At 38.8% G+C, this 13,328-nt stretch overlaps 1 protein-coding gene across 4 annotated transcripts in view; it reads left to right on the top strand.

Moving 5' to 3' along the window:
- The window catches only part of IQGAP2 (IQ motif containing GTPase activating protein 2), a 109,305-nt gene that overhangs the window by 77,237 nt on the left and 18,740 nt on the right, over positions 1-13,328 (top strand). For all 4 annotated transcript variants that reach the window (XM_026067773.1, XM_026067776.1, XM_026067774.1 and 1 more), the window contains 12 exons: positions 2,724-2,882; positions 4,125-4,267; positions 5,304-5,474; positions 7,014-7,097; positions 7,771-7,842; positions 8,095-8,164; positions 8,488-8,696; positions 9,247-9,396; positions 10,148-10,311; positions 11,000-11,224; positions 11,832-11,972; positions 12,307-12,391. In XM_026067773.1, coding sequence (XP_025923558.1) covers positions 2,724-2,882; positions 4,125-4,267; positions 5,304-5,474; positions 7,014-7,097; positions 7,771-7,842; positions 8,095-8,164; positions 8,488-8,696; positions 9,247-9,396; positions 10,148-10,311; positions 11,000-11,224; positions 11,832-11,972; positions 12,307-12,391 — 1,673 coding nt within the window. The remainder of the gene's footprint in view (positions 1-2,723; positions 2,883-4,124; positions 4,268-5,303; positions 5,475-7,013; positions 7,098-7,770; positions 7,843-8,094; positions 8,165-8,487; positions 8,697-9,246; positions 9,397-10,147; positions 10,312-10,999; positions 11,225-11,831; positions 11,973-12,306; positions 12,392-13,328) is intronic.

The raw sequence follows: 13,328 nt of genomic DNA, 5'->3' as shown, positions 1-13,328 counted from the left end.
ATGGTGTAAGAACAAATTCTTAAATGGTTATAACTTCGTTTAGTCGTATTACATCATAATGCCTTTTATGAATTGCTAATAAATAAAAATTAAGATCATGTTCTTAAGTAGTCTTAAAGTGGACTCAGTTTTTTGGAGAAGTGCACACTCTTCCAATCTGCAAAGAAGCAGGAGAAATTTGTACAGTAAAGACCGAGGTATGTTCTGCTACAGCCTTGTGTACTGGATATACTTAATACTATCTTCTGTTAAAAGTTTTGATTAAATATAATAATTTTAGAAAAAATACCTACAATTTTGAGTGACAAATAAAGAAAAATAAGAGTAATGGGATATGTGGGGCATGCTGGAAAGTCTGGTAGAGTCTCCAAGTGGTTCTGCCTGGGGCCAGCACAGACTAGCTGAGGTGTTTAGCTTGGGATTCAGTATCGGTTCGGCTGTGCTGCAGTTGGCTTTGGGGAGATCTGCCTGGATGAGTCAAAGTCACCTTCTTTAGCACATTGAGAGCTTGTGAATACAGTTGCTGAACTCAATGCATTCTTGCAGTGCTGCATTCAACCTTTATTAATACAGTGCTGTAGTTTGTTTACTTATGGGCAGTCAACAGTCAGAAGTCTGTTTTGAATGGTGTGGGTAGAATAAAAAAAAACAGGGCTAGCTATCACAAAATTTAATCTTCTATCCCTCCTACAGAAGCATTGAATTTAATGTTGCTATTATGCTAGAATTGATTTGCAGCCTTAATTTAACTAGTTAAATATACCGAAGACATTTGAAGTATTTTCATAGGCCATGCATCTGTGAAAAGCATCTGGCTTGTATTTTCTAAGCTGGGGTCAGAAGCACATAGCTGTCCAAACTGAGCTCTTATACCTGGAAATACTGATACCTTCTTTTGTGGGCAAAAATAGCTTCCAATCAATGGCATCCAGAGGCATGAGGAAACATCTGAGCACAAAGAAGGGAAGGAAATTCATAACTTGTAAACAGATGTGAGTTAAAGCTAAAAAGTGACTAGAAAACATGCTAGGTTTTGGCCTCTGGTGTAAGAGCATCATGAATGTCACACAAATGGCTTAGAGAAAGTAGCACAGAATTATCCATGTACCAATGTCACATGCTTTGCAAAAGATAGGCCTTTGCTCCATCTACTAGTCAGTTGTTACAGTAAAATCGTTTCTATATGTAGTCTGTGTCACCATGTTTGCAGCAAATACATAGCTTTGCATAATCAAGTATGATCAATAGAAGTATTTTAACAAGTCGCTAATAAAAATAATCTTGCTAATCTCCTGTACCGTCTCGTGGGTTGAAACAAAGCTGTGTCAGCACAGCGTCATCCACATTCTTTAGATGTGCTCTAAGATTTTTGCAGCTAAAAACTGAGATTTAAAATTTCCCCGCAACACAGAGCCTGATATTTCCTATAGCAAACACATCCTGCTTCAGGAAGTTAGCATGCTGTGTTCACACAGTTTAAACTTAGAAAGTTCAACATGCTTATAACTTGTAAATGAACTTTTATTTTGACCTGTCTAGCTCAGAAAAGCTATCTTTTGAATTCCGCCCCCTGCCTCTGCCAAGAAACTTTCATACAACAGTAAAGAGCGTCTAACATTTATTTTTGTTTCAGTCAGAGCAAAGTGTATTTTTGAGACTGCTGCAGTGATGGCAATTGCAGTAAGATAAGAGAAGGTACTTTGACAGCTGTGCTGGAACAGTCTTGAGCCCTTCCAAAGTAATTTTTCTGTCTTATATAAGTCAGTGGCATAAAAAAGCAAAGAAAAATTAAATATTACGTGTATTAAAATTTAAAAAGGCCTTTAGACAAACTGTCTTCCCAGTCAACAAAGGATTCTGCCTCTTGTATGTTCATTTAGGGAGAAGTGCTTAGTAACTGCTGGTGCGCTTTGGGTGTATTTCTGAATTCTTTGTGGTGGTTACAGTGCAATTTGCATCATGTTATTCCATGTCTTGAACCAGAGCAAACCATTCTACCCTTAATCCAAGTGGAGAACAAAATGAGATTAGCCAAATATTAGCTGTATATGTGACACCCTTCAAGAAGAGATACCAGTACAGACCTTATGTTCTGCATGAGAAGGCTGTCTGTCAAAGCAAGATTTCTGTCTTGAGAGAGTCCGTGTTATGGGAAAGAGTTGATCTTTGGCCCTGTTGAGGGCTCAGGCTTATCACATGGGACAGCTGTGTTTTCCTATATCTTAGCTGTTTGAAGGGAGGATGGGTGTGGAAAGAGCCCTTCACAGTGTTGATCCAATACTGAGATTCGAAGTGCTGCAGGAGCAGAGTTGGTGTATTTACAGCCTACAGATCTCCTGCAGCTGGGAATGGATAAGCTTTGTTTAGCTCATAATTTCACAGGGGGTCACATGGTCCTTTAGAGCAGCAGTGTCAGTCTCAACACTCATTGCAAAGGAATCACTTCTGTTGAATTTGGGTGCCTGCAATCCTCAGCCCTCCTCCATCAGTATCACCTGGGGTGTTGGTTGATGAGGGGGCAGCTGTGCCCACAGACTACTCTTGACCATGCTGTGGCTGCTTCCCAGCCTGTGTGGAGCTCACCCTTTCTATCCTGTGAGCTTGCTTTTGTCTGAAATACTTGTCTACTGCATGCTTGCAAGGCCTGCAAAGGGGTGAGGCGCTGTGAAATTTTGTGTATGCCATAAAAACATCTGATTTTCTATGTCATTATTTTACCCTAGTGGCTCTTGGGACATCGATGATTAACAAGAGCTTGGAGAAGGGCGATTCACAGCCAGTCCTGATGATACTGCAGTCTAAGTTTGGACTACGAGTCATTCCAGAGTGTGCTGAAACCTACTTCAAGGCCCTTTCAGAAGCCAAGAAACTAAAAACTAAAGGTAAAGACCTTGCTCAGTAGGAAAGTTCCATATTTCCATATCACTGAAGTATCTGGAAAACTAGCACAGAAGGCTTATCTAAAATGACTGTAAATTGCAGGACAGGGCTGTGGGTTTGTAACCTTTTATTTGAGAAATATATTATTTCCCAAGTCCTTTTTACATGGTGTTGAATTGTTGCATCTGTTGTTCAGAGCACAGTGCGGGCTAGGAAATGACTCAAGTTATTTCTAGAGTCTAGCTAGGGTCAGATTAGCTTCTGAATGAAGTCAGGGCAGCTTCTCTGACTGTCAGTAGACTAGTCCACACTCTCAGAAAACCACACTACTCTTTAGTTTTCCTCCTCTGCTAGCAGGAGCAGGGAAGGCTTAGGCTGCACACTTCAGCCTTATGGGCATCTGTCAAGGGTCAGGTCAGGCTCTGCTGAAGTGTCCATGCCCCATTTCAGGCCCCATGCAATGCCGGAGCAGTGTGCGTCAGCAGTGGCTGGGGCCAGACTCTGCCCGTAGCACAGATGATGGGATGTTTTGTCGTGTTAGAGTTGCAAGCTGATCATAGTTAACACAGCCAAGATTAGCTGCCAATCTGTAAAATATGAGCTACTGTTGATGTAGCACACTTTCTTAGAGCAGATGTGCATGTTTCATCCTGCAGCGTGAGTTTTGAGAGGGCGTCTTGCACAACTGACCCTATCAGCTTTACCTTGGAGCCTTTTGTCCATGAGGAAATGAGGCTTTCCTGCCTTTCAGGATACAGCCTTGTTTACCAAAGCTGATGGCACCAAACAGAGCAATGACTTGGCTATAGGAAATCTTCTGTGTGAGCTAAGTGTCAATAAGGCCTAGAGTCAGGCAGAAAGAAAACCAAAAAGGAAAAAAAAGTTAGCTTTTTTACAAACACTGTCTCTGTTCCACTTACGGGAGTGATGATGGAAGATGTGGCAAAAACTATTTCAGCAGTAGGCACCAAGTTGGCATGTTCTGGTTTTAAGAAGCTGGTAGCACCTCTGTACTAACCTTCTTAGCTATTCTGTCCTAGAAGAATGATCCTGATCCATGTAATAGGATATTTTGAAAATGTCCTTATTGCAAACTGACCCAAGATGTATGGTGACTTGGCACAGAAAATAGATAACTAGTGTTGTAACAAATGTAGAAATGGGGAACGTGTAGGAAGAGCTGTAACTTTTCCGTGTAACAGGACTCCAAAATGTGTGCTAATAACAATATATATTGCTTTTAGATTCTAACGAAAGTCCATGGATTAAACTTGTGATGAAAGATATGTGTGATTACTATTACAATGTGGAAACTGAGGAAGGTACCTGTGTTGCCCCTGAAGGAGTTGTACCAAAAACTTCTTGGTTAACTGGTCAAGAAATCCAGGTAGGTTGCTGAAATATTTGCTGCAATTGCATACAAATGCAGCATAACATGGGATAGATAGTGAGATGTGGCAATGTCAAGACAAATTAGAGGCTGTACTGGGTGAAACCAAAGATCCTTTTAACTCAGTATTTTTTTTCTCTGACAATATAGCAGCACCTCAAAAAGTGTAAGGAAAAAGGGAGATGATAGCACATCCTCCTGTCTTATGTCTGACAATGATTTAGGGACTTTAAGTCGAGGTTGCAACTAGAGCATCATTTTTAATCACCGTCAGTAGAGACATCTATGGAAGAAAGTCAAATTACTATTTTTATCCTCTCATATTTTTGGTCTTTGAACTGTCCTATGATGAGTTTCATAATGTACTTGGGGGTGGAGGGGAGGCACTTTTCTATGTTTAAATCTAATCACCTGTCAGCATGCTTATACCTCCAAATACAATAGGATGAGTCTGGTACTTCAAACCCCTTACTGTGGAGGCTTTCTGTTAGCGTAATATAAGACTTGCAACAAAGATGACACAAGCTTCTGTGCAAGCTGGCATTTATACTTATGCATCCCATCTAGTCTATGGGTTTATTATGCTGCACAAAAAAACGCAAGTCAGAGTGTAGGTTCTTCTAAAACTTTCACAGGAGCAATACTGAAGTATGCAAGTAGTGCTTCTATGTACAGAGCTCCTAGATTCAGTTCTAGATTCCTAAATTTCTAGACTTCTGGCTTCCACAAAAGTTTGGAAGCATTAGGAAAGTAGAACTCTCAACCCTGATGTATAAAAAACTATTTCAAAAATGTCATGATTAGCTGGTTAATTGAAAGGAGTTCCACTACCCTTTGTATAAAATTCAGTGGTAACAAAGTAGCTGCTCTTTATTCTTATTGATTAAAATCTATGGATAAGTTGGAGGGGCTTGTATATAATAGACATAAGCTGTACAGATGGAGAAAATACAAGCCAAATTCCAGGATGGTTTGATTTGAATTTTTTTGCATAGCTCCTTTTAAATGACCTTTTCTCATGATCTCTTAACAGAGCATTGTTGGGCAAGTTACAGCAGATTACAATCGAGAGCAGCTGTGGCTTGCTAATGAAAATCTGATTGTTCAACTGCAAGCCCGAGCAAGGGGATTCTTAGTCAGAAAAAATTATGAGGAGAGAAAAGCGTACCTCCAAACCCAGGAACCATCTGCTGTCAAAATACAGGTATTGTACTAGAACAAGAAGGTCACCTTGCTTGGGATAAAGGGTAACATGTGACAGATTGTGACTAAGTAGTGCTGGCACAAATCTCAGCTAGGTCTGCCACCCTGTCTTCATTAGCAGCAGCTCGAATATCTGCATCTGCAAATGTGTCCCTGTCTTCACTAGAATGAGCTTTTAAATAGCAAATATCAGTTTTAAAAGAACAGTAGATCACATACACCTGCAATCTAAGTTACTTCAGTCAGAGAAGTTCAGAAATGGTTTTGTGTGATACACCTAATTTTACACAGTGCAAAACTGGAAATGCTCATTGAGTATTGAAGCAAAGATTCCTTGGCAAAGCATAATGTAGGAAATGCATTCCTTTCCAGACTATCCCCAATGGGAAGCTGTGCTTGCCTCTGCTTCATGAAGCAGACATAATTGGGTAGGGAGTGGCAATATTCTTGGTGTTCTCTGGTTCCAGCAGTATTACTTGGACGTGTTCAGCTTGCTGTACTCCAAAAGGAGTATAAAGGAAACTGTGCTAAGTGTGAACACTGACAGATGCACACACAACTGGTTTTAAATAGTTAAATAACCACCTCTTGTTAGAAGCAATTTATTTAACCATTAAACACAACAAATGCTAAAGAAGGAAGTATAAAACAATGGCAACTGCTTTTTATTTATATTTACATATTTTAACCATTCATGGTAATATATGCTCTTACTATTAGAGCCTGTTTGTTGGATTGAGTTTTCATTTTTCTGCATGGTGTCCAGGCTTAATAAAGGACTGTACTGTTTTCAGGAATTCAGTGTCTACAGTCAGGTTCAAAAGTATCTGGAGAACTTTTTGTAAACAAAGTTCTTATCTGATTGTTCTCCATGAACATTAAAACAGAAATGGCTTGTGAAAAGCCAGCAAATGGAGTATAAGACTGGTAGAATAGAGATGAAAGGCAAAATAAGGTAAAGGCCAAGAGCAGTTTATTATCCTTGTCATTGAGGTCCTTGCCAAAAGTTTGCTTTTGGGCTAATGAAGGGAGAGTCAAGTTGAGTGTATTAGGCGGTTACGTCCTCTGTGGTACAAGAAGATGGTCCTGAGTGACCTTGGCAGGCTGATAATCTTAGACCAGAGAGTGGGGGAAGGAGGCCTTGACTGGGCAAGAAGGGGGGGGGGGCTCTTGGATGTAACTGGGAAAGGAAGACTGAGTGCCTGTGTGCAGGGTACAGCCAGCAGCTGGGCTGTTAAAGGTTTTGGGTGTTCTGGTGACAAACAACAAAGTAAGGATGACCTCCGGGGATGGAGGGTAAATGGCATTTGATGACAAAGTTTTGTGCTGAGATTGGTCAAAATGCACATGCAATGTGTCTGGGCACCTTAAAAATATAAAGGGACAGCCCTACTTACTCAGGGCTTAACTATCTTTTTACCATAATGGCAGTTTTTCTGTACAAGATACACTAAAATCACTAACAGTGTTTATATATGTAGACTTGAATAAATACTATTCTATTATTAGTAATAATAGTCTCCTGCCTTTTATAAAATAGGCTTTCTGGAAAGGATACAAACAAAGGAAAAGCTATGTTGACAGATTAAAGGTGCTTCAAGGCAATGTTGCTGCTATTATCAAGGTAAGATTCCATTTGTATTTAAGAGTTTGGGTATATTCATCAATTGTTATGGTCTTCTGCAGCCTGGGAATCTGAGACTGTGACAGTAAAAATTGAACAGAGTTTTGTTTCAGAAACTTGCATGATGTTGAAAGCTCTTAAATTGGCATCTTCAGTAAATTCTTGAACATTAAGTGTTTGACTTCTAACGTGCTTTGAGCTTGAGAGACTTCCTTACGCTTGCCTTCCCGTAACACTGAATTAGAAAATATTGGAGCTGACGGAGTAGTGTCATTTCACTAAAAGCTGTCAAATATATCTGTCCAGAAAGTGCTAAGTTTTCTATGGGATGCTAATAGGATACTATATCATGAGTAGATCACAGCTAGGATATTCATTTCCTATCTCTGAGGGAGACTGTACAAATGACAGCTGAGACGTGAACGCAGCGTTACCTTTGGCAAGTAATTTCTACGCTCCAGTGGCAGTTAGAGCCTTGAATTCAACCTGTGATTTCAGTCAAAGCCTCCATCTGGTCACTGAACTATAGGAGTCCAATAGTATGGTCATCTGTCCCCAGATATGACAGCACAGCATGCTTACAGCAGGGAGCTGTCAGAAGGTAGTTTAACATCCTCTATACCCATCCACCCTGCTTTGTGCAGTGTATATAAAGTTTTTATTTAACTTTCAGATTCAGTCATGGGTCAAAATGTGGCTAACAAAGAGAGCTTATAGGAAACGTCTGCAATACTTCAAGGATCATGTAAGTACTCTTCCTCCATTTTCAGCATAGAGCATTAAAATGACTGCAAGTGCACTGGAATCTCAGGAATGAGTACACAGGTTCTGCAGGATGTTTCTGAGCAGAAATTTATCCAAACTGCAAACCTTCATGTGTTTTTTCCCCAGTGACACTAGTCTTTATCTAGATACCTATATTCATCATCTTACACAAAACATGAACTGTAGTTTAGAGGTTTCTTGATTCTTTGTGCCTAATCTTGGTCCCTTTCAGAATGAAGAAATTGTGAAGATACAAGCATTTCTCAGAGCGAATAAAGCTAGGGAGGACTACAGAACACTAAGTAAGTGGTAATAGTTAAACATTGTGTGTGTGAAGAGATGTATGTTACTGTGTTCAGTCATTTTTAAAACTTTCATGCAGAATTTCTGAGTTTCCTGTTCCTCTTCAAAAGCAGCTGCAGGTATTTGTAAACAAAATGTTTTACAGCTACAACTATTTTACAAAGCTGTACTTACACAGGATGACAAAAATATTTTACCCTTGTCCTAAATGGCATGAACTTCTCTCTAGAGTTCAGAGTTTTTCTGTAGAGACCAGTTCCCTGACTGTTCTATGTGTGTTCAATGTTATGTCAATTAACAAGCCTATTTACTTTGACTACAGTTGGTGCTGAAAATCCACCCTTGACTGTCTTGCGCAAATTTGCCTACCTCTTGGACCAAAGTGACTTAGACTTTCAAGAAGAACTAGAAGTAACAAGGTTAAGGGAAGAAGTAGTTACAAAAATCCGATCCAATCAACAGCTGGAGAAAGACTTGAACTTAATGGATATAAAGATTGGACTGCTGGTGAAAAACAGAATCACTCTTCAGGTCAGCAGACTCTGTTCAAGCACCCTTGGTAGCATGCACTGAACAGTTTTCTGTGTTCAAGCAATGCAGGATTAGTTAAAATACTCCTGGGAAATGAAGCACTTTCTTTGCTTGTTTTAAGTTATCCGAATAGCTGAATGTGACTTGCATTAGAGGTTGCTCTGTTCCAAATGGTATGTCAGTTTACTGCTGAATGTCACTCTTTATTTTGCTACTCATAATAGTAGTTGCTTGTTAGATTTTAAGCAGCTTTTCTGTGGTAGAATGGAATAGACCTCAAATTATTTGAGAGCTTGTTCATTGTAGCTAAATAGTGAATGAGTCTGTACATGAGATGGGGTTACCTAGACATTCAATGCTGTCAAGCCATAATGGTGACAAGATACACTTAAATGTGTTCAGAACACCAGTTAGTGAATAGCACAAAACACAAAATTGCTAATAAAGGACCTTGTAGGAATATGACACCAAAATGATTGAAAAATATTACTTTTCCACCTTGTCTTTTTTGTGAATATATAATCTAAACCTTTGATCATCGTGTCTGCAGGATGTGGTACTGCACAGTAAGAAACTTAACAAAAAGAGCAAAAGTCAGCTGGAAGAGATGGTTATGGTTGACAAACAGGGTATCAAAGGTTTGAGTAAGGAAAGAAGAAAAAAACTGGAGGCTTATCAACATTTATTCTACCTTTTACAGGTAAGTTTTAGTGTAGAAATTAAAAACCACAAATTGCTAAAGACAAACTGAAAGTATATCGCTTGCTTTGTTTTAGTGCTTGCAGTGGTGATCGCAAAAAGATCTCCAAAGGACTATAGTATGTAGACCACAGTAAACACCATCATCTTCTAATACTACTGTATTTGACAATATCCTTGTTGTCTTTAAACTGTGCAAGAAATAGCTATTTTATTCTTGAGAATAACTTCAGTCCATGTTGAAGCCAAAGAGAGGTTTTCCATGTATCTTTTAGTCCACATTACTGTCATCTTTACTCTACATTGTATGTGGGGAAACGGAAGCTGTCTGTTATGCAGCTGACAGCATGGTTTTGTAATATTTTTAATTAATCTCAACACAACTAAGCTATTTTAGAGGAATTTTAGATCTTCCCAGGACAGATGCCCTCTAAAACTTAAGTATATACATAGTATGCAATGTCTTTTTGGCAGATATTGCCTTCACTTAGCATTGGATATGTAGAGCTAATGCACAGAAGTACTGTGTTTAGAGACTTCCAATAAAATCCTTACCTATGCCATTTGCATAGTGCAGTATTCAGTGTTTCTTATGCATTAATATTTGGGGAAAAAAGTAAAGCTGATGTAAAAGTGATGTGTATGGGAATCAATGTAAATGCTTTTAGAGTTAATGGAAATAAAGTGCTGCCCCTGAAGTGTGAGTAGTTCATGTAAGAAAACAGAATTTGAGTCATTTGTTTGTTTTGTAGACTAATCCCACATATCTGGCGAAGCTGATTTTCCAGATGCCTCAAAACAAATCAACCAAATTTATGGATACAGTTATCTTCACTCTGTACAACTATGCCTCCAATCAGCGAGAAGAATATCTGCTTCTCAAACTCTTTAAAACTGCTCTAAAAGAGGAAATAAAGTATGTACATTTACCAGAAGACTTTAGTTAACTTGTCTTGCAGATAGGTCAATGAATTCTTTAATTAAATTCTTTAAGGTAGAATTCATTCATAATTTTGTAATTGTTACGTATATAGTTTTGCCACGAGAGGAATTTGTACTTTCAGGATGGTGTAATTTATTTCTAGCTCAAGCTATTTTAGATTCAGAGAAATCTTTCTATGGTGGAGAAACCTTTTTGTTTGATAGATCACTTGAAAGAGTAAATACTAGTTTCTTTACTTTTCTGCTCAAGTATGAAAGGTTTGAGAGAGTCTGTTTTGTTTTCTTTGTGTAAATGTGTGTTTCGTAAGTGTAGAGTTGGTGGTTTATCCTGAAATAATAAACAATTTATACAGTTAACAGCTATCTGCTGACCAGATATTTGGGCTGAATCAGGTATAGATTAGCTGCCGCTCACTATATATCACTATAATGTTCCAGGGACATTTTTTTAACTTGCATTATAATTCAGCAAGTAACTTCTATAATCTTGTCTTATATGAAAGTCTAATAAATAGGCCATATAAACATGCTTCAGCGTGTAAAAAGCCAGTTAGGATACTGAAAGGATACTTTCAAAAGTCTGGTTTTGAAAAACATGTTTAGAAAACATGGGTAACTGTGTACATAAGTCAGATCTGAGAAGTGTTCTGCTTTTGATACAGCTCTAAGGTAGATCAGATACAGGATATTGTCACTGGAAACCCCACTGTCATTAAGATGGTCGTCAGCTTCAATCGAGGTGCTCGTGGGCAGAACACTCTGCGCCAGCTACTGGCCCCAGTGGTGAAGGACATCATGGATGACAAATCCCTCATAATCAACACTAGTCCGGTGGATGTGTACAAGGCATGGGTAAACCAGTTAGAAATGCAGACTGGTGAGGCCAGGTGAGTGAGGAAGTTGGATATATTATACTCTCTTAAATACGTGAGGGATCTCTAGTTCAGCTCCTTTTCTGACAAATTTTGCTAATGTCTGTCCCATGTGTCTGCCCATTTCCCTCATCTCCCCACAACGCAATGAGATTTTGGAGGGGGTGGGGGAGGGGCTCTTGAAATACTATAATCTGTTCCTAACAGAAGGATTACTTTGCTGGCCATGAACTTTGAGTCATTTCCATCATCACCTTTACTGGTGTAGTAAGCTATGCCATGGAAGAATTTGCAGCCTTATGCCCAGGGTTTGTAACAGCATCTGTTAAGTGTCCTGTGCTTTTGAGGAGCTACACTAGGATGCAGAAATCCATGCTTGGGACTTTTAAAATCTGTTTTGAAAAGAGATTCCCCTTTTGTAAGTAGGGGAAGGCACGTGATGGTGTGTTGTCCCCCTGCTCCAAAAAAAACCCCAAACCTAATCTGAGAATTTTGTTGTTTAACCAAATTCAGCTGTATTTGCCTTGTCTAATGTGTTTTTTTTCTGTTCAGTGAAAGCCAAACAAATTGTATTTTAGTTTCAATTACATTTAGGCTGATTTAATGTCTGTTTGCTTTGCAGCAAATTGCCATATGATGTAACCACAGAACAAGCATTAACACATACAGAAGTAGTCAATAAATTGGAATCATCGATTCAGAGTTTGCGAGCAGTAACTGACAAAGTTCTCACATCCATATTCTCATCTCTCAATCTGATGCCGTAAGTGGTGAGCTAGGACTCTCCAGGCTGCAGTTCACGTGCACAGTGAAGCTTTATGCAAAGTTCGTCCTTTCAAATTACATGGCTTCTGATGTGTGCCTCTTTAATGACTTCTCCAGTAGAGGGAGAGGTTTCTCCGCATCACAGAACCCTACTCTGCTTTAGCTTAGTGAATGTCTACCTATATGTGAAACTTTTTGTAGTTTCCATTATCATCTTGTTTTGTGTTTTAAGTGGCTGACGAAAGAAACAGTATCTTGGCTAACTAGAATGATTTGTTTGTGTTTCATCTAAGTCTTTCCATTATTTTCCTTTTCATCTGTTCTACATGTAGTTATGGAATGAGATATATAGCCAAAGTTCTGAAGAGCTCGCTCCATGAGAAATTCCCAGATGCAACAGAAGATGAACTATTAAAGGTAGACTTCTGAGGGCAAACTGCTAGCAGCTTGTTCTTTTTATGCCAAAAGGGATTTTTTATTGACACTTAGTGTACTAAGGACCCCAAAACATCTGCATTTATTGAAGAAATTCAGTTCTTGGGTTGCAGAGGTGTGGTAGAAGGGGGGTTGGGAAGGGAGAAGGGAACTCTGTTGCCATGAGCTAGCTTTTGTGATCTGGGTACTCAATTCCTGCAGAAGATGATGTTCAACCTGTTTGGGGGACAATCAGATTTGTAATAGTTCTTAAAGGGTTGGAGTTTATCTGAATCATCTTGTTTTTTGCTTTTGTCCTCCTGTTCTTTCCTTTTCATGAAGAACACTGTGGTCTTAACTCTTTCTTTCTCACCTGAAATTAAGTTAGGATAATACATGTATTGGAAAAAAAATTGAATTAATACTATAATTTTAAAAACATGAGGAAAGTGCTCAAAGAACAAATTGCAAGTAGAATCTTCCATTACACCTAAGATGCTTGTAAAAGTTCTGGAAATGACATTTTTACAGACTGAAAAGTAAATTGTGTTGAGTGATAAGTATGTTACTGGCACAGCGCCCATCTCTAACCTGTCACAACTACTGTGCTTCTTTAGAGGACTTGGGGCAATAGCTCCATGAGCCTTCCATCCAACTGAGACACTGACCCCTCATGAGAAACTACTTGCATTTTAATAAAGATGTTTTTATGGATGTTTATTGAAATGGTTCTACAATTACAAGGCATTCGTTTCAATGAGAATTTTTATTATCCTTCAAAAAGATGCTGTTTGTTAAATTTTTCCTGGAGCCAATTTAGAAGACTTCAGGCTCCTCTGCTGAAAAATTGATTCTGCTTTTGTTTGTTTAAACAATACATTGAAATCCTTGCAAGCAGCATTTATGAAGTTCTTCTGTCTATCACTCTAGCAATGTGGAC

The sequence above is a fragment of the Apteryx rowi genome, unplaced genomic scaffold, assembly GCF_003343035.1.
Source record: "Apteryx rowi isolate R43461 unplaced genomic scaffold, aptRow1 scaffold_262, whole genome shotgun sequence".
Taxonomy (NCBI): domain Eukaryota; kingdom Metazoa; phylum Chordata; class Aves; order Apterygiformes; family Apterygidae; genus Apteryx; species Apteryx rowi.
Note: the sequence above shows the minus strand (reverse complement) of the source record. Positions and strands in the feature narration are given on the sequence as shown.